The following is a 16,994-nucleotide window of genomic DNA, read 5'->3' as shown; positions in this document are numbered from 1 at the left end:
CCACACCACATTTAATAAATACCTTGGGAGTCGTCTTAGGAACCATGGCGTTTTTCCCTTTCAATAACAAGCAGAATAATAGCATTCCATCCTCATGCTGTCTTAGACATGGGAAGGCTCAATTATATCATTACAAATGCCGACTTGGGTCGCTCTCAGAGTCCTGCACCACGAAGATGCCTCCATCATCTCATGTCACACATGGAGCCGCTGCAGGCCAGGATCTGCCAGCTTGCACCTCAACTCTTGGACTGATACTGTCCTTCCTCAAAGAGCTCACTCACTGCCACTCAGGAACTGGAGGTAGCTTCTTGAGAGTTCAGAGAGTCATCGCCAGTCAGATTTCTTGTCTTCTCAACAGCCAAAAACTAAATTATAAACACAAGGTCTTTATTTCTAGCCAGAGATTCCAGTAAGTGTAGGGTGTGGGTGCATTTTTATAACTGACAGCTGGGTGTGATGACCTCAGGCCAGGGGGCCCAGGCTCTGGACCACCTCCCCTTCGCTGTGGATACTCAGTGGGATCTCATTCTTTCCCACTTTGATCCTTTGGTCATCCCCAGCAGCCTAGCCCATCAAGCTTCCCCATGCAGCAGAATGTGACAGGGAAGGGGCAGGGACTAGCCTGTGAACACCATGCAAGGGCTGAGTGTTGGCCAAGCTCTCCCTTCAGCTGCAGTCACTCTGTCCAGAGGCCAAACCCCTGAGATAACCCTAAGGAGGCTTGGGACTTTCAGGGGAGAATTCTTGGGGAACTCAGGGGTCTTTGGCCCCGGTGCCTGAGAGTAGCACTAGGTGTCTTCTGGCTGCTCTAATTAGGACCGCAAGGGCCTGAGCCAGCTTTCGGAGAATACCTCCCAAGCCGGGGGTCTGTGACCCTAGTCTCATTCGAATGAAATTAGGCAGGACTTCAGGCCTCCACCAGGGGGCTCTGTGGCCCCAGTCCTGCCAGGAGAGGTTTCAGGAGTCCAAGAGACCCCGGAGTAGAGATGTCAGTGGGGTCCTAGAGTATGGCATGTTCTGTGGGGTGGGAGGGTTGCTGTGTGCTGGGGCTTTAGGGTGGGGCAAACCCTGGGGTGAACTTTGGTAGGGAAGGAGTCCAGAAACGCCTAGGTCTGGGGGTGTACCAGCCTGCAGTGGTCGCTCAGAGGGTTGGCCTAGGTTGGGGGAGGTCTGAGCCTGGAGGGAGGAGGAGGAAGGGGTGGTCCGGGCAACAACTATAAGCTTCGTGACCGTGGAGGCGTGGCCTGTCTGTGGGGTGTGATCTAAGACACGGCCTCTAGTGAGGGGCGGGGTCTCCACTAGGCGAGGCGGTACCGAGCCCAGGCGGGCGGCGGCCAAGACAGGAAATCAATCGGGGCTGTGCCCCGCCGGCGCACGATTCCCCTCCCGGTCCCTGTCCCTGCCGAGCGATCCTCTGGCCGGGCCATGGACACCGCAGAGCCGGGTAGGCGATCCGGGATACGGGATATGAAAGGGGCCTCCCCCAGTCCACTCCACTGACTAAACGAGGGACCTCGCCTGTCCCTCGCCACTCAGAAAACCGGGAGAGACGTTCCTAAATGGGGAGGATACGGAGATCCTCCATTGTGGAGAACCCTAAACTGAAAGGGTCTGGACGCAGGTTCCTAGCCCCCTCCCTCCCGCTTTGGAGTCGTCACCCCGGATGCCTGGGGGAAGGGGCCCAGGAAGGGGAAGTGGCCGCTTCTGCTTCTGAAATTTGTGATGGGGGCAGGGTGTCACTGTCGCTGGTGGAGAGGGCGACGTGGCAGGGTGCCCACCCGGCTCCTCCATAGCACAGGGAGGAGGCAGCCCAGATCTACGTCCCCTGGAAAGGGGGGCGGTGGCTGAAATGTGACAAGGTTGGAGTTGTTTCCCCGCAGTCTTTGTGTTTCTGCTGTGCATGTTGTCATTTGGTCTTTAAGTCCCTTGTGGTTTCAGCCCGCCTGCGTGTATTTCAGTATTAGCTGTGTGCGTCTGGCCCTTGTATATATCCATCTGTCTGGCCTGAGGTCCATGTGGTTCCATTGTCAAGCCAGCTTTCCCCCTCCCCCCTCACACCCTCCTCCCCCAGTGTGGATGCATCAGGGGCATCTGTTTTGTCACTTTGCCTATGGGATGTGTTTGTGTGGATGTCTCTGCTGCTTTGAGCAGCTGTCTCTGTGTTTGGTTGTGCCTGAGTCCATTTGCCTGCCGTGCAGAGTGGGCCCCACCCAATGCCATTCTCACTTCATCCAGGCTCAGGCACCGCCCCCCCCCCATCCTGAATGTCCCACTGGGCCAGTGAGCCTCTCTCTCTCTCTCTCTCTCTCTCTCTCTCTCTCTCTTTCTCTCTCTCTCTCTCTCTTCATCCCCCAAACCCCATCCCACCCTACCCCTCACCACCAAACTACTGGCTTCAGTGACTAGAGGAAGGCTTCTCACTTGGCCCCTGTATGACACACCCCTCCTCCAGGGATACTACCGGCCCCAGCTCCAGCTCCAGAGAGCAGGAAGAGGTACAGTGATATCTTCCGGAGTCTGGACAACCTTGAGATCTCACTGGTGAACGTGTGAGTCTGAGCCTGGGTCATCCCCAAATCCTTCCAAGATCCCCCAGTCCCTAACCATATAGGTGCCCTGAAGCTCCATCAGGAATCTGCAACATCTAAATCCATTTACCTAATAACCTAATGAGTCTAAGATAGAACCCTCCAAGACACCCAAATATCCCAAAATTCAATCCCCCAAATCCACTGGAAATTCCCAATGTTGTCCTAGGATCCCCACTTATTCTTTTTGTGACCCCTTAAAGCATTTGAAATTCCTATAATCTCTATGAACCCCAAAGTTACCTGGGACCCCTCAAACCCTGTCTCAAATCTTATAAAACAAACTGACCTGATTTTTCCCCACCCCACCCCCAAAAAATCCCTCAGACCTCCCAGATGCAAGAGCTATTATAGAGGTGATATCCAGGACATTTCCCCAGCTGCCTTGAGGCCCAGCAGTCCTAGGAGGGGTACACTAGGTGAGGGTGGCATCCTAACATCCTTACTTCCCAGGAACCTGGAGATGCTGACTGGAGACCCTGCACTTTCAGGAGACCCAGATTCTGACAAGCCCCCCACAGCCACTGTGGTGAGGAGGTTCCGGGGGCAGGAGGGAGGGGGCCTCTGGAATGAGGAGCTCTAGAGAGGTGGGACTCCTGTTTTGCTTGTCCCAAATGTTTCTTCCTCCCCCTCAGACCAATGAAACCAGCCATTGGAGTGGTCCTTCCCCAGAGGGTCCTGTTCCCCTTACAGGTAGGGGGTTTTCAGGCCCGGTTGGGTGGGGACAGAAAGGCATCCTCTCAACGAGTCACCACTGACTGCCTGTTCCGAGGACATGGCAGAGCACATAATAGAGCCGAGCCCCTCAGGGAGCTGCCAGTCTGAGTTAATAAACAGAGGGAGGGCCTCACTAGTGGGGCAAGGGGTTAAGTCTCACTATGAAGCTAGCCACAGCCACTGCAGCACAAGTTCAATCCCTGGCCAGGGAGCTACCCACATGGAGTAGCAGACCTCTCCTGACTCGCCCGCTGCTCCCCTCAGCAGTGTATTTCAGTTGATCCACCTATTCTGTTCCCCGCTCTGTCTCTGGAGGGTCCTCTCACCATCCCTGCACCTCTGGCCTACACCCCAGTTCTTGTATGCATAAATAAATAAATCTTTTTTTAAAATAAAGAAAAAGTACATTCTCAGCAATTGATCACAAAGGGATGTCGTGGTGCGGGGAATGCAGGGGTGTAGAATAGGGGCCACAGCTCTGGTCTGGGAACTCTGGGAAAACTTCAAGGGAGGGCAGAGGTCCACTGGTCTACCCCAGGGGAAGAACTGGATTTGCGGCTCATTCGGACCAAGGGCGGTATCGATGCAGCCCTGGAGTATGCCAAGACCTGGAGCCGCTACGTCAAGGAGCTACTGGCCTGGACAGAGAAGAGGGCCAATCATGGTAAGGGCTTCTTCTGCCCAGTCCCAGTCCCCAGGTGAATCCCCTGGTCATATTCACATGCCTGTTCTCTTCCCACAGAGCTGGAGTTTTCCAAAAGCATCATAAAGATGGCAGAGGCTGGCAAGGTGTCAATCTACCAACAGGTAGCTAGGAGCAGAACTCCCCGCCCCCAGCCTAAGTCCTCCAGAACCCCAACCCTGTCTCCCTAGATTCTCAGCATCCTCCAACACCCCTGTCCCCAGAGCCACATGCCACTGCAGTATGTCTACACCCTGTTTCTGGAACATGACCTCAACCTGGGAAACTTAGCCATGGAGACGGTGGCCCAGCAGAGAAGAGACTACTACCAGGTGAGGGCATCTTACTGTCCTTCATTCAGGGTTCTGAATACAAGCACCCTGGTGAAGGCCACTGTTACAATAAGCTATTTTGCTGATGAGGAAGCTGAGGCCCGGAGATGCTAAGGAACTTGCCCAAGGTTACCCATCAGAGATTCAAACCAGGCTTCCTGAGCTATTGCAAAATTGTGCTGTTGTTTGTTTGCTGAGGGTGGGGGGCGGGGGAGGCGAGAGGGATGCAACCCTAGAACTGAGGATTCCCAGGAAAAGAGCCTTGGCATCTCTGGGTCCAGGCAAAAGGGAGCAGGGGACCACTGAGATTCTGTGGGGACATGGGGGTAGGGGAGAACTGGTCTGAGAGAGAGTACAGACCCAGAAAACTGTCCCAAGGACAAACAGCATGAAGCCTGGGGGGATAGAAGTGCTAGGTCGCCCTGAGGCAGCATCCCCAACCTCCATCCTTGCCAGCCCCTGGCCGCCAAGCGGACTGAGATTGAAAAGTGGCGGAAGGAGTTCAAGGAGCAGTGGCTGAAAGAGCAGAAGCGGATGGTGAGGTGCAGGGTGGGTGGAGGTTTGGGCAAGACAAGGAGAAGGGGTAATGACAGTGTCCCACCCCATGCCCAGAACGAGGCTGTGCAGGCGCTGCGGAGGGCCCAGCTCCAGTATGAGCAGCGCAGCGAGGACCTGCGGGTGCGTTCCCAGGCATCCCCGGAGGACCTGGCTCCCCAAGCCTCGCCAGGACCCAGCAAGCAGCAGGAAAAGCGGCGGCGCTCAAGAGAGGAGGCCCAGGCCAAGGTGGGGACCCCACCCGGGTGCCCCCCAGTACTGTGGTATCCTTGACCACACTGTCTCCCACACATGCCCGTGGTTTCTCCAGGTGCAGGAGGCTGAGGCTCAGTACCAGGCCTGTGTCCGTGAGGCCAACGCACGGCAGCAAGACCTGGAAGCCACCAAGCAACGGATTGTGTCACACATTCGCAAGCTGGTGCTACAGGGGGACGAAGTGCTGAGGCGGGTGAGACCCTGCCCCATGGCTTCCCCCAACTCTCTTTTGGGCCCTAGTTGAGGGCTCTGTCCCCAGACTTCCTCCAGTATACCAGAACTTGCTGCCTCTCCCTATATAGGAAGTTCCTGCTCCCCGCAAACCCTAACCACAACTCCATCTCCCCTTCCCTGGGGTCCCGCCCCTTTCCTACGCTGTCTCTGCTTTACAGGTAACCCTAGGACTATTCAGGCTGCGGGGAGCACAGGCAGAGCATGGCCCCCGAACCTTTGCAGCCCTGGCTGAGTGCTGTGCACCCTTCGAGCCCGGCCAGCGCTACCAGGAGATGGTGCGGGCACTGCAGCCTGAGACCCCCCCAGCCCCACCACCTGCCTTCTCCTTCCAGGAGCTCGTGCCCTCCGTGAACAGGTGGGCCCTGAGCAGAGTCTGTGCGAGTCCCAGAGACGCTTAGCACAATGGGGCTGAGTCCCCAGCATCAGAGAACTTAAATACTCTGTACTTGGATTTAGTACCCATTTTAGGGGGTTGTCCGGTCCTGGTGTACAGGGACTTTGGGGTTACTGCACTGGGTGCTGCAGTGCTCGTAGGCATCAAGGTTTGCAGACCCAAGAACTTGGAGTTGGGTCCCAGAAGTGATGCCTGGATGCTGTCACCCCAGCCCAGTTTTTTGGTTATTAGAGTCCTCAAACCTCTCCTTCTCAGCTCTTCTCTGGACACAAGACGGAAGGTCTCTGGTCCCCCACCTCCACGGCTGGATGAGAGTACTGCTGAGCAAGGTCCTTGGGAGGACACAAACACAGGCTGGCAAGGTGAGTGCCGAGAGGGTCAGGTGGGAGCAGTGTCTGGAGCCATCGCCATTCTAACAGAACTTTATCCTCCTAGGTACCCCAGGCCCCACTCCAGGCAGTGACGTGGACAGTGTGGGTGGTGGCAGTGAATCTCGGTCTCTGGACTCCCCCACTTCCAGCCCAGGTGGGCCAAGACCTGACCCTGCCCCACTCCTGACCAACCATCCTCCCACTCCTGATCAAACTTTGACCTTCTATCTCTAACCTGTCCTCTAACTTATCTTGCACCCCTGACCTCTTTCCCTAATCAGTGACCCATTCTCTTGACCCATCTTCTGAATCACTCCACAGGTTGCTGATCCATTCTCCAACCCCTAATCTCTGAGCTGTCTGACCCCTCCTAAATTCTGACCCCTTTTCCCATGGGCATCTGTGGGAACTTCTAGAAGGTTTGAAAACCAAAAATGTCTCCTTAGCCTTTGAGCCTCCCCATGGCCCCCGTGACTCCCAACCTCTATGATCCTCTGACTCCAGGCCCTGGCACCAGGCGGTTGGTAAAGGTCTCATCCACAGGCACTGAGTCATCAGATGACTTTGAAGAAAGAGAACCTGGTAAGGCTGGAAGCAGGTGGGGCAGAGTGGGGGTTAGACCAGGTACCTCTGACCCTGTCTCCTCTCAGACCTAGGAGATGGGCTGGAGAATGGGGCAGGCAGCCCCTTCAGGAAGTGGACGCTGTCCAGCGCAGCCCAAACACACCGACTACGGAGGCTTCGAGGCCCAGCCAAGTGCCGTGAGTGCGAGGCCTTCATGGTCAGCGGGACCGAGTGCGAGGAGGTATGACCTGGGCTAATGACCCTATGATCTCTGTGACCCCCTGATGACCTACCTGACCCAAGACACCTCCCTGAGCTGAGATCCCTGTAACTTTCCTGCCCCAGGGACCTGCCTTGATCCTATGATCAATGAGACTCCAGTCTTCTGAGAATCTTACCCTCTCTTCCCTGAGACCCCAGTAACCTCCCTAACCCTGTGACCTTCCCCTCAGTGCTATCTAACCTGCCACAAGCGCTGTCTGGAGACTCTGCTGATTCTCTGCGGACACAGGCGGCTACCAGCCCGGACCTCCCTCTTTGGGGTTGACTTCCTGCAGCTGCCCAGGGACTTCCCAGAAGAGGTGCCCTTTGTTGTCACCAGGTGCACGGCGGAGATAGAACAGCGCGGCCTGGGTGTGCAGGTGCCACCTTGACCCCTGACCATTCCCAGTAGTGACCCAGCCTTCTCAATGGCCAGATCTTGAAACAGGTATCCATTTCCCACCTTCTGCCCTGTAGGGCATTTATCGGGTCAGCGGGTCCCGGGTCCGTGTGGAGCGGCTGTGTCAGGCTTTCGAGAACGGCCGAGCATTGGTGGACCTGTCAGGGAACTCACCACATGACATCTCCAGTGTCCTCAAACGATTCCTCCAGGAGGTGGGTGCTCAGGGACTCATGGGGCAGGGGCCCGGAGGGCTCAGTGTGAGGACTCTCCACAGCCCACCCACACCCATGTCCCTCCCACCATTCCACCCCCAGCTCACTGACCCTGTGGTCCCCTTCCACCTCTACGGCGCCTTCATCTCTCTGGCTAAGACCCTGCATGCAGACCCTGGGCAACACCCTGGGACCCCCAGCCCCAGCCCTGAGATTATCCGCTCGCTGAAGACCCTCTTGGTGCAGCTGCCTGACTCTAACTACTACACCCTGCGGCACCTGGTGGCCCATCTGTTCAGGTGTGCACTGTCCCCGACCTTGAAATATGACTGACCCAAGCCATGGATCTGTGACTCCTTCCCTGGATCTGCGACTATGGACCACTGGGACTGACCCCTGATACTGACCTCTGACCTTTGCATGTGTTTGCTGAGCTCTGAACCTTAATACATGACTCCTCACGTTGGGTGCTGACCCTTGACCTCCAACACCAGGCATGTGGCTGCTGGTCTCAAACAATGACCAGGACCACTTACCTGTGACTAGGGCAAGTGCCCACCGGCTGCAGTTCCTGAAGATCGGTGACTGTGCACCCCATGCCCTGACCCTTTTCACACTTTCCCCAGGGTGGCTGCACAGTTTGAGGAAAACAAGATGTCTGCCAACAACCTGGGCATTGTGTTTGGGCCCACGCTGCTGCAACCGCCAGACAGTCCAGGGACAGCTGGCTCTGGCTCTGTCACCTGCCTGCTGGACTCCGGGCACCAGGCCCAGCTGGTGGAGTTCCTCATCCTGCACTACGAGCAGATCTTTGGGATGGACGAGCTCCCCCTGACCACTGAGACTCTGCTCCGAGACCCTAGCCCAGCTCCTGGGCCCCTCACAACTAACCCCCAGCCATCACCTCCACATCTTACCCCAGACCTTTTGCCCCCAACCCTAGACTCCGACCCAGACGCAGATCCCCACAGTGCCCTGGAAAAGCATCCTGAAGTCACGCCCTCCCAGGTAGGAGCCTGCCTGACCCACAGACACGGGGAGGCTGCTCTCTTTTTAATCCTCCCACTCTATTCTATATCCCTTCCTTCTCTCTTTGCTTCCTGCCTTCCTTCCTTCTTTCCTTCCTTCCCTCTTTCCTTCCTTCCTTCCGTCCTGCTTTCCTGCCTCTTTTCTTTCTTCCTTCCCCCTTCTTTTCTGTTAATTTTCTCTTTCAGTCTCTCCCTCTCTTCCCTCCTTTTCTGATTTTTCCTGTGCTCATTCTGGAAGACATACTAGGAGACAGAGTGGTAGTTAATAATGGAGTAACATCAGGGCACAGCCTACAGAGGTATTAATATGATCATTCATTCCTTCCACAGCATACTTATTGAACCCCTACCCCAAGCATTGTTCTAGGCATTGCGATTACAAAAAAAGGGGTAAGGTACAAGATATGGGGGCACCAAGTGAGAGGCAGAGGACTGCTGGAGACCAGCTCAGTTGGAAGAATAGGATAGTACGCGCATGTCTCATTCAGAAGGTGGATTTGAGCAGACTAGAAGGATATTAGGGGAGAAGTAAGCCAGGTGGAGATTGGAATGGTCCAAGCAATGGGAACAGCCAGTGCCAAGGTCTTGAGGTGGGAGCATGCCTGGTGGGTTAGGGCACAGCACCACACTGTAGTGAATGAGGGTAGGATGGCAGCAAAGAAGCCAAAAGCCATCACTGACTGTACCTACTACACACACACAATGGGTGCCCTGAGAGAAAACTATTAGTGCAAACTGTTTTAAGATGAACTCTTACAGGGGGCTTCCCTGTCCCTCAGATCCTCGTACCCATCATTCCTGAGAGTGCCAACTGCCCAATAGCAGCCAGAGCTGGAGGAGAGAGGTTGCCAGTGAGCCGTGGCTCTCTGTGAACTGGGATGGCTCCGAAAGTGCTCAGGACAGTGTCTGACACATATTAAGGACTCAGCTACTATTAGAATGTAACCAAGGGAAGAACCTCAAGAATATACAGATAAACTAAAAAGTAGACATAAAGTGACAGCGATCAGAGCAGCATGAAGATGGGTCATTCTCTGGTCCCAGTGCAAAGATGGCAAAGAGGGCCACTTCCATGCTGGCCCTCAGGTGAACAAGGGCCATTTGCTGCATGGAGCTCAAAGTGAGCTGTTCTGCACAGGGGCAAGCAGTAGTACACTATAAAGGCATCAGCTCCCCTCCAGATACCACAGCTGCAGAGGAACTTTAGCATATCTAGGAAGAACCCCTTGGTTCTCCAAGAGTCTCCAAGAACTGGGATTTTATTATTGGGGTCTCCTTCTTGGGCTTCTCCCTGCAGATTCCAACCTCAGAGAGTGACCAGAGAGAGGAGGCTGCCAAAGACACCAAAGATGAGGGAGGAGAAGGTGAGTGTGTGGGTGAGTAACCCAGAAGTTCTGATGGTGTCCTTGCCCTAGGGTAGCTTCTCTGAGAGATAACTCCTGGGGGGTATCCACAAGACTGAGGGTACTCAGCATTGACCACCCCACCCACAGTGTCCTGCCAAGGCCCTGAGGACTCACTCCTGGGGACGCAGTCCCGTGGCCACTTCAGCCGCCAACCAGTGAAGTATCCCCGGGGGGGTGTGCGGCCTGTCACCCACCAGCTGTCCAGCTTGGCCCTAGTGGCTTCCAAATTGTGTGAAGACACTCCAATCACATCAGTGCCCCAAGGGAGCTTGCGGAGCCGGGGGCCTGGCCCTGCTGCTGCCTCCCCTGAGAGCAGTACCCTTCGCCGTACCCCAATTCCCAAGCATTTTGAGATCACCCAGGAGACAGCCCGGCTACTCTCCAAGCTGCCCGATGAGGCCGTGCCCAAGACCACCTGCTGCCCAGACCCCCAGCCCGAGGAAGTGGAGGACCACCTCTGACCATCCTAGCACTCTGACAAGGAACCCAAAACTGAGAAGATGATCCTCTCTTCTCCTGAGGAGCTCAATGGTGGGGAGTCTAGAGAGGTCCTATAAGGAAAGACTACGCAGCCTAGGGGAGGACTAAAACCCTTCAGGGGGCATTGTACCAGGGTCCCCAATAGACAGAGTCACTGCCAAGCATCCAGGTTCAGAGGTCACTCAGGGTCAATACTCAGGGTCAATACAGGTCAAGGAGTCCTTGGGGTTCACCTAGTCTGACCCCTGGGACAGGGGTGCCTTTTGCACCCTTAATTGTGGCCACTCCTTAGCTGCCCCCAAGTGACCAGCTCTTGGACGGAATGGGCAGCCCACACCCGACATCCTGGTGGTGCCTGGGATCTGACTGCCTCTGAATAAATTGTGGCTTTGTACCCTTGAATGTGTCTTTCTTTGGCAGGGGAGGACCACAGGGGAGAAGCATTGGAAGGCAGCTTTTTCTGATCCCATTTTACCCACCAGGAGAGCTGAGGCCCCTTTCTTTCACGTCTAAATACTCCTCAGCAGGCAGTCAGTGCTGGACCTGGGCTTCGGACTGAGTCACACCGGCCCAGCCCTCCGGATCTAGGAGTCCCCGATCCGGTCCTGCATAATCAAACAAATATAACAAAAGTGCAGATAACCGGGACAATAGGGCTGTGTGCTCTGGGCCGTGGGAGCCGGGGGCCGCCGCAGGGTCCGCAGGGGCGGTTCGCGAGAAACTGGAGTGCGGCCGGAGGGTCGGCTGCGGCCGGAGGGGTCCGAGGGTCCGCGAGGCCCCTGGAGGCTGCAGCTCGGGCCGGGGGACCCGGGCGGGGCGGGGGTCCCGGCGGCGGGGCGGTCGGATCAGGGCGTGGCTTGGAGCGCGGCGATGGATTGGACGCGAGGAACAGGGGGGTGGGGCCGGGGCGTGCGCCCAGAGACCACCCGGAGCTGCGCCTGGCGGGGCGAGGTCACGGCGAGAATTCTGGGGCTGCAAGTGACTCAGCCCCGGAGGCCCGAAACCCCGGGCGCGTGAGGTGCGCCGGGCCGGGGGTGGGGGTCCCGCGCCGGAATTGGAGGGGCCGCGAGGCGGGGAGAAAATGGGGGGTGGGGCTGTGATTCCGGGCGACTGCGTCCTCACCCCAGCTTCTAAGCTGGGGTCCTTCAGGTGACGGGAACGGGGCGGGGTTCCCCAGGGGGCGGGGCGTTGGGGCCCGCGCGGGGGTTGGTACCCCGCCTCCCGCTTTCTCTGGGCCCGTCGAGCTCGGCGCACCCAGACGCTCCTCTGCTCTCACCGCGGTCGCTGGGCCATGGGTCTCAGGCCCGCCCTGACCCCCAGCGAGGCCTCCCCGTCTGCGGCGTGACGGGCGGTCCAGGTGAGACCGGCACCGACCGGGGCGGGAGGGCAGGAGTACCGGGAAGGGTGCGACACGTGCGTGCTGAGCCCCCAGCTCCTCCCCCAGCCTGGGGGCGCCGGGAGGCCGGCTTGCCGCCTCCCTAATCGCCCCCTTTGTCACAGAGGCCGCCAGGGGCCTCCGCTCCTTCCGCCCGCTTCTCTTCTGGAGCCTTCTCGCCCAAAGCCCCGCCGCCCAACTTCTGGGCTGCCTCACGGCCACTCTGATCGCCCCGGTCACCTGCACGCCCCCGCGGTGACCCCATCCTGCATCTCTGCTCCTGCTCTGACCCCAGCACTAAAATGACTCCCTTCACCCACTTTCATCCCCTCTGGCTAGAGCACTAAAATGACTGAAATGACTCCCTTCACCCACCACCCTCTACAACACAGGTCACAGTATTGGGCAGATGGCTTTTAGTTTTGCTTCTTTCCATTGAAAAGCAAAACCAGCAGGGTCATTTGATTTGGGAGGTATCTTTGTGAGAGTCTTAAATAAGCAACAGCTGCGCTAGTCCATGTTTGTTTCCCCCTCCCCTGTGCCCCAGACTTCTGAGTTTGAGACCCTTGCCCTTCTGGCCGCAGCCCTGCCCCTGTGTTCCTCCAGCAAAGCCACCTGCACTGACCTCTCCCTCTGTGCCCCCCAGATGGCCTCCATGGGCCAGTGCTACCACAACGAGACCATTGGCTTCTTCTACAACAACAGCGGCAAGGAGCTGAGCTCCCACTGGCGGCCCAAGGATGTGGTGGTGGTGGCACTGGGGCTCACCGTCAGCATGCTGGTGCTGCTGACCAACCTGCTAGTCATCGCAGCTATCGCCTCCAACCGCCGTTTCCACCAGCCCATTTACTACCTGCTTGGCAACCTGGCTGCTGCTGACCTCTTTGCTGGTGTGGCCTACCTCTTTCTTATGTTCCACACAGGTCCACGCACAGCCCGGCTCTCCATTGAGAGCTGGTTCCTGAGGCAGGGCCTGCTAGATGCGAGCCTGACAGCATCAGTGGCCACACTGCTGGCCATTGCTGTGGAGCGGCACCGCAGCGTGATGGCCGTGCAGCTGCACAGCCGCCTGCCCCGTGGCAGGGTCATCATGCTCATCGTGGGCGTGTGGGTGGCTGCGCTGGGCCTGGGGCTGCTGCCTGCCCGGTTCTGGCACTGCCTCTGTGCCCTAAAACACTGCTCACGCATGGCCCCATTGCTTAGTCGCTCCTACTTGACTGTCTGGGCCCTGTCCAGCCTACTCGTCTTCCTACTCATGGTGGCTGTCTACACCCGCATTTTCTTCTACGTGCGGCGGCGGGTACAGCGCATGTCAGAGCACGTCAGCTGCCATCCCCGCTACCGCGAGACCACACTCAGCCTGGTCAAGACTGTTGTCATCATCCTGGGTAAGTGGGGCCCTCAGCCATGTCTGGGCCACAGGGACCCCACTTTTCCCCTACCCCAAATTCCTACAATAACATGATGGGAGGGAACAATATGAGTAGGGAATCTTCTTCATAGAGGGGATACCTGAACAAAGACCTGAATGCTGGTATGGGGATAAGAGTTCTAGGCAGAGGGAACAGAAGGTGAGAGCACTAGGGACACCAAGTCAGCACCCCCAAAGAGCAGAGGAGACCTTCGTGGCTGGCCTATTGTGCAGGAGAGGTCAACATGGCCTCAAAGGAAGGGCATAGATAGGAGTCATATTGTGTTCTGAGTTCCATTGGAAGCCCTGAAGAGTTTTTAGGAAAGAGTAATGTGGGTCACTCTGTAGAATGTAAAATGATCTGGTCTTGTGGAGGAGGTGGCACCAAACCCCTACCATGATGATACACTACCAGCCACCAAGCACAGAGTAACTCTCCACACCAAGTAGCTGGTCTGCCCCACAGTGATCTCTTTTACCCCACAGAATAAATCTCAGGGAAGAAACACACAGGGCCCTGGCCACTGTGTATAGTTGGGAAAGGTGCACCCTCTTGGCAGTTCTGCCCCATCGCCCTGCCAAGCAGCAAGACAGGCAGCTGTGGCACCGCAAACTGCACAGCTACTATCCAAGCTTAGGGTGCCAGGACCCCTGACAGCTGGCCCTGCTCACACTGGGCTCTATCCCACAGGGGCGTTCGTGGTCTGCTGGACCCCAGCCCAAGTCGTGCTCCTCCTGGATGGTCTGAACTGCAAGTCCTGCAACGTCCTGGCCGTAGAGAAGTATTTCCTGCTCTTGGCCGAGGTCAACTCACTGGTTAATGCTGTGGTGTACTCATGCCGTGATGCCGAGATGCGCCGCACCTTCCGCCACCTTCTCTGCTGTCTGTGTCTCCGCCAGTCCAAACACAAGTCTGATCCATACGCTGCCTCCACCCGGACAAGTGCCAGCACTCGCATCATGCTGCCAGAGAACAGCTACCCTCTGATGGACTCCACCCTCTAGCCACCTTGAACTTCAGGAGAGTGCAGCAATCAGTAGATTGTAACCCAGACCACTCATGGGTGCACCTTGCACCTTGCTCAACCTAATCCTCTGGACAGACTTAACAGCAGACCTTTGGCTGGCTATGGTGCAGTAGCACTAGTGGTCTGGCCTCCCCAAGGCCTGGAGATTTGGCGTCATCTCCAAACACCTGGGAGTCAGCTGGGGCGCAGAAATCTGACTCTTTAATCATCTCAGGTTGGGAATTTTTTAACAGACATTTTTTTTTTTATTTGTACTGCACATCCCTGGTAAGCCCTGTGGACATTTTCCTCATCCGTGGTGGTGTGGGTATTAAGGGTAGGAGAGCAGAGGGCACTCTCAGGATGTGTGACTAGATAACAAGAATAATGGACACGCTTTGTTGAGGCTGATTCTTCAGGATCACAGACTAAGCGGTGCTGAGCTGGGAAAGGTTTGTGACCCTTTGCAGCCTCCAGGGGCTTGCCTTGTTCCCCCTTAAAATTGAGAGAGCCCTGGGCCTCCCTGGTGGCACAGCAGGTTGAGCGCAGCGCTGTGAAGCTGTCCGCAGCCTCTGCAGCGTGAATTCGATTCCTGGCCAGCCAGGGAGCTACCCACATGGCGTGGCAGACCTCTCCTGCCTTGCCCGCTGCTCCCCTCAGCAGTGCTTTCGGCCCGTCTGCCTGTTCTGCTCCCCGCTCTGTCTCTGGTGAATCCTCTTACCCTCCCATGCCTCAGGCCTGTATCCCAGCTCTTATATAAATAAATAAATCTTTAAAAAAAAAATTGAGAGGGTCCATGGGGAAGACATGTTATAACAAGTAAACCTTTATTTCCATTCTGAAATCTCCAAAGCGTTTTCTGTCACTCAATCTTTCCCTGTGTCCCAGATTTGTCCATCTAGGCTAAGGTCAATCAGGGTTCCTTCAGCATCTTGGCCCTTTTCTTGTTGTTCTTCAGTCTCTGACCAGCTTTAACCTGTCTCTCTTGTTGGAGTCTTGATATCTCTTCCCTTTTTATCTGTATCCTCTGCTTATTCCCTGTCTTCATCCTGTAGAGCCCAGAGTTGTCTGTGACCACTTTTTCCAATCTGTGCTTTTGTCTGAGTCCAGGTTGTTAATAGGTACGTTCATCCCATTGCTCAGCCTACTACCTACACACACACTTAGGAGCCAGAGGTAGTGAGGAGGTCCTTGCAGCAGTGTGCAGGCTTGGAGACTTGCAAATTCTCAGGTTCCTCTGATGTGCCTGACCCACTGATAAGCACTTTAGGCACTTCATCATCATCTGCAGTTTGTGGCGCAGGTATTACACTTGTTTTCATGTGAGGACAGTGATTTCAGAAAGGCTGAATCTAGCCTGTCATTGCAAAGCTTCAAAGGGACACAAAAATGCTGTGAGGGACTAGACAGGCATCTGGGGAAAAGGCTTCAGATTCCCACAAAGTCTGAAGTTGGTCATAAGCACAGCCTGACCTTCTCCACCTAATCCACAGTCCCCCAAAGCCTCAGACGTGCTAGACTGATGATGAGTGTCCTCAGTTACTTAAAGAAGCACCGTGGTAGGCACAGAGCAAACCAGGATCTGAATTCTCTGCTTTTCCCTCATTAGGGAGAAGATGGTTATAGCTCAAATTTAAACACAGGCTCTTCAAATTCTTAAACCACTAAAGCAGATATTGCTGAGGTACCCAAACCGTCTAAGTCTTTCCACATTAAATGGGGAAAACTCCCCTGCCCTAAGACAGCTCTGTGAGGAGACAAGTATAAACTGGAGTTCTGAGACTTCTTCAGGACCCAAGGTGAGCAGTATTCTCCTAGGGCCTGGGACCTGAACCCAGAGGTGATGACCCAGGCCAGCACCTTCCACCATGTGCCCAGGCACACCCACAAAAATGCCGTCCTTGTGTCTGTGGGTCTGCTTGGACAGACATGTCACCTTGGGTGGCAAAACAGCTGACCCAATTCCTAAAGGGTGGAGATCCCAGGTGACCTCCAGAAACCGTGCCTCTGTTGCCTACTCTGAGCTGACTGCTCTTGCATCAGCATCCTCAGATTCTAACTCGTCACCCACATTCCTCAGATTTCCTTTGGGATCTTGTCCCATCAGTTTTCCCTCCTCTCCACACAGTAACTTCAAGTTTGTCTCTGTGGGTCCCTGAAGCTTCCAATTACTCTTCTCCCCACCCCTTCACCCCCTCCCCACACTGGTCTCTGAAGAACAGCAAAGTTACCTGCTGTTTTTCAGGCCTCCTGTGAGGTGCTCTGCTAGCAGCTGACCTGCATAGGGCATCCGCTTTCCATGGTCCTCACATGTTCTAGTACTTCCTGTTACTGGGGCCAAGTATAGGGTTTCCCTTCCTCTGGAAGCTTTTATTTTTCATTTTTATTTTTGGGTTTTTTTTTTTAAGATTTATTTATTTATGCATTTAAGAACTGCTGTACAGGCCAGAGGTGTGGGGGATGAGAGACTTCACCAGAGACAGAGTGGGGAACATAACAGGCAGATTGACCAAAGTACACTGCTGAGGAAAGTAGCAGGCGAGTCAGGAGAGGTCTGCCACACCATGTGGGTCACCTCCCTGGCCATGGATCGAACTTGTGCTGCAGTAGCTGTGGATATCTTCATAGGTTGTGTCTTAACCCCTTGCGCTACCAGGGAGGCCCTCATTTTTATTTTTGGAGAACAAAAAAAAAAAAAAAAAAGGAAAGAAAGGGT

General features: G+C 55.6%; 2 protein-coding genes across 2 annotated transcripts; both read left to right on the top strand.

The window, feature by feature from the left end:
* Positions 1 to 1,428: 1,428 nt before the first annotated feature.
* GMIP (GEM interacting protein) lies at positions 1,429 to 10,466 on the top strand (the record flags this gene model as incomplete). Its single annotated transcript, XM_084250043.1, has 21 exons — positions 1,429 to 1,447; positions 2,456 to 2,552; positions 3,045 to 3,120; positions 3,227 to 3,284; positions 3,847 to 3,972; positions 4,051 to 4,115; positions 4,215 to 4,322; positions 4,779 to 4,859; positions 4,935 to 5,105; positions 5,188 to 5,325; positions 5,525 to 5,721; positions 6,016 to 6,122; positions 6,196 to 6,285; positions 6,636 to 6,713; positions 6,782 to 6,936; positions 7,148 to 7,336; positions 7,434 to 7,571; positions 7,674 to 7,870; positions 8,198 to 8,579; positions 9,897 to 9,963; positions 10,093 to 10,466. The coding sequence occupies 21 exons, from the start codon at positions 1,429 to 1,431 to the stop codon at positions 10,464 to 10,466; spliced, it is 2,913 nt and encodes a 970-aa protein (XP_084106169.1).
* A 2,033-nt stretch (positions 10,467 to 12,499) lies between these two features.
* On the top strand, positions 12,500 to 14,276 carry LPAR2 (lysophosphatidic acid receptor 2; the record flags this gene model as incomplete). The annotated part of the gene is made up of 2 exons (XM_084249025.1): positions 12,500 to 13,248; positions 13,963 to 14,276. The coding sequence occupies exons 1-2, from the start codon at positions 12,507 to 12,509 to the stop codon at positions 14,274 to 14,276; spliced, it is 1,056 nt and encodes a 351-aa protein (XP_084105151.1). The 5' UTR covers positions 12,500 to 12,506.
* Between the last annotated feature and the right edge of the window lie 2,718 nt (positions 14,277 to 16,994).

The sequence above is a fragment of the Talpa europaea genome, assembly GCF_964194135.1.
Source record: "Talpa europaea genome assembly, chromosome: 12".
NCBI lineage: Eukaryota > Metazoa > Chordata > Mammalia > Eulipotyphla > Talpidae > Talpa > Talpa europaea.
The sequence above is the reverse complement of the archived record's forward strand: the minus strand, read 5'-3'. Positions and strand labels throughout refer to the sequence as shown.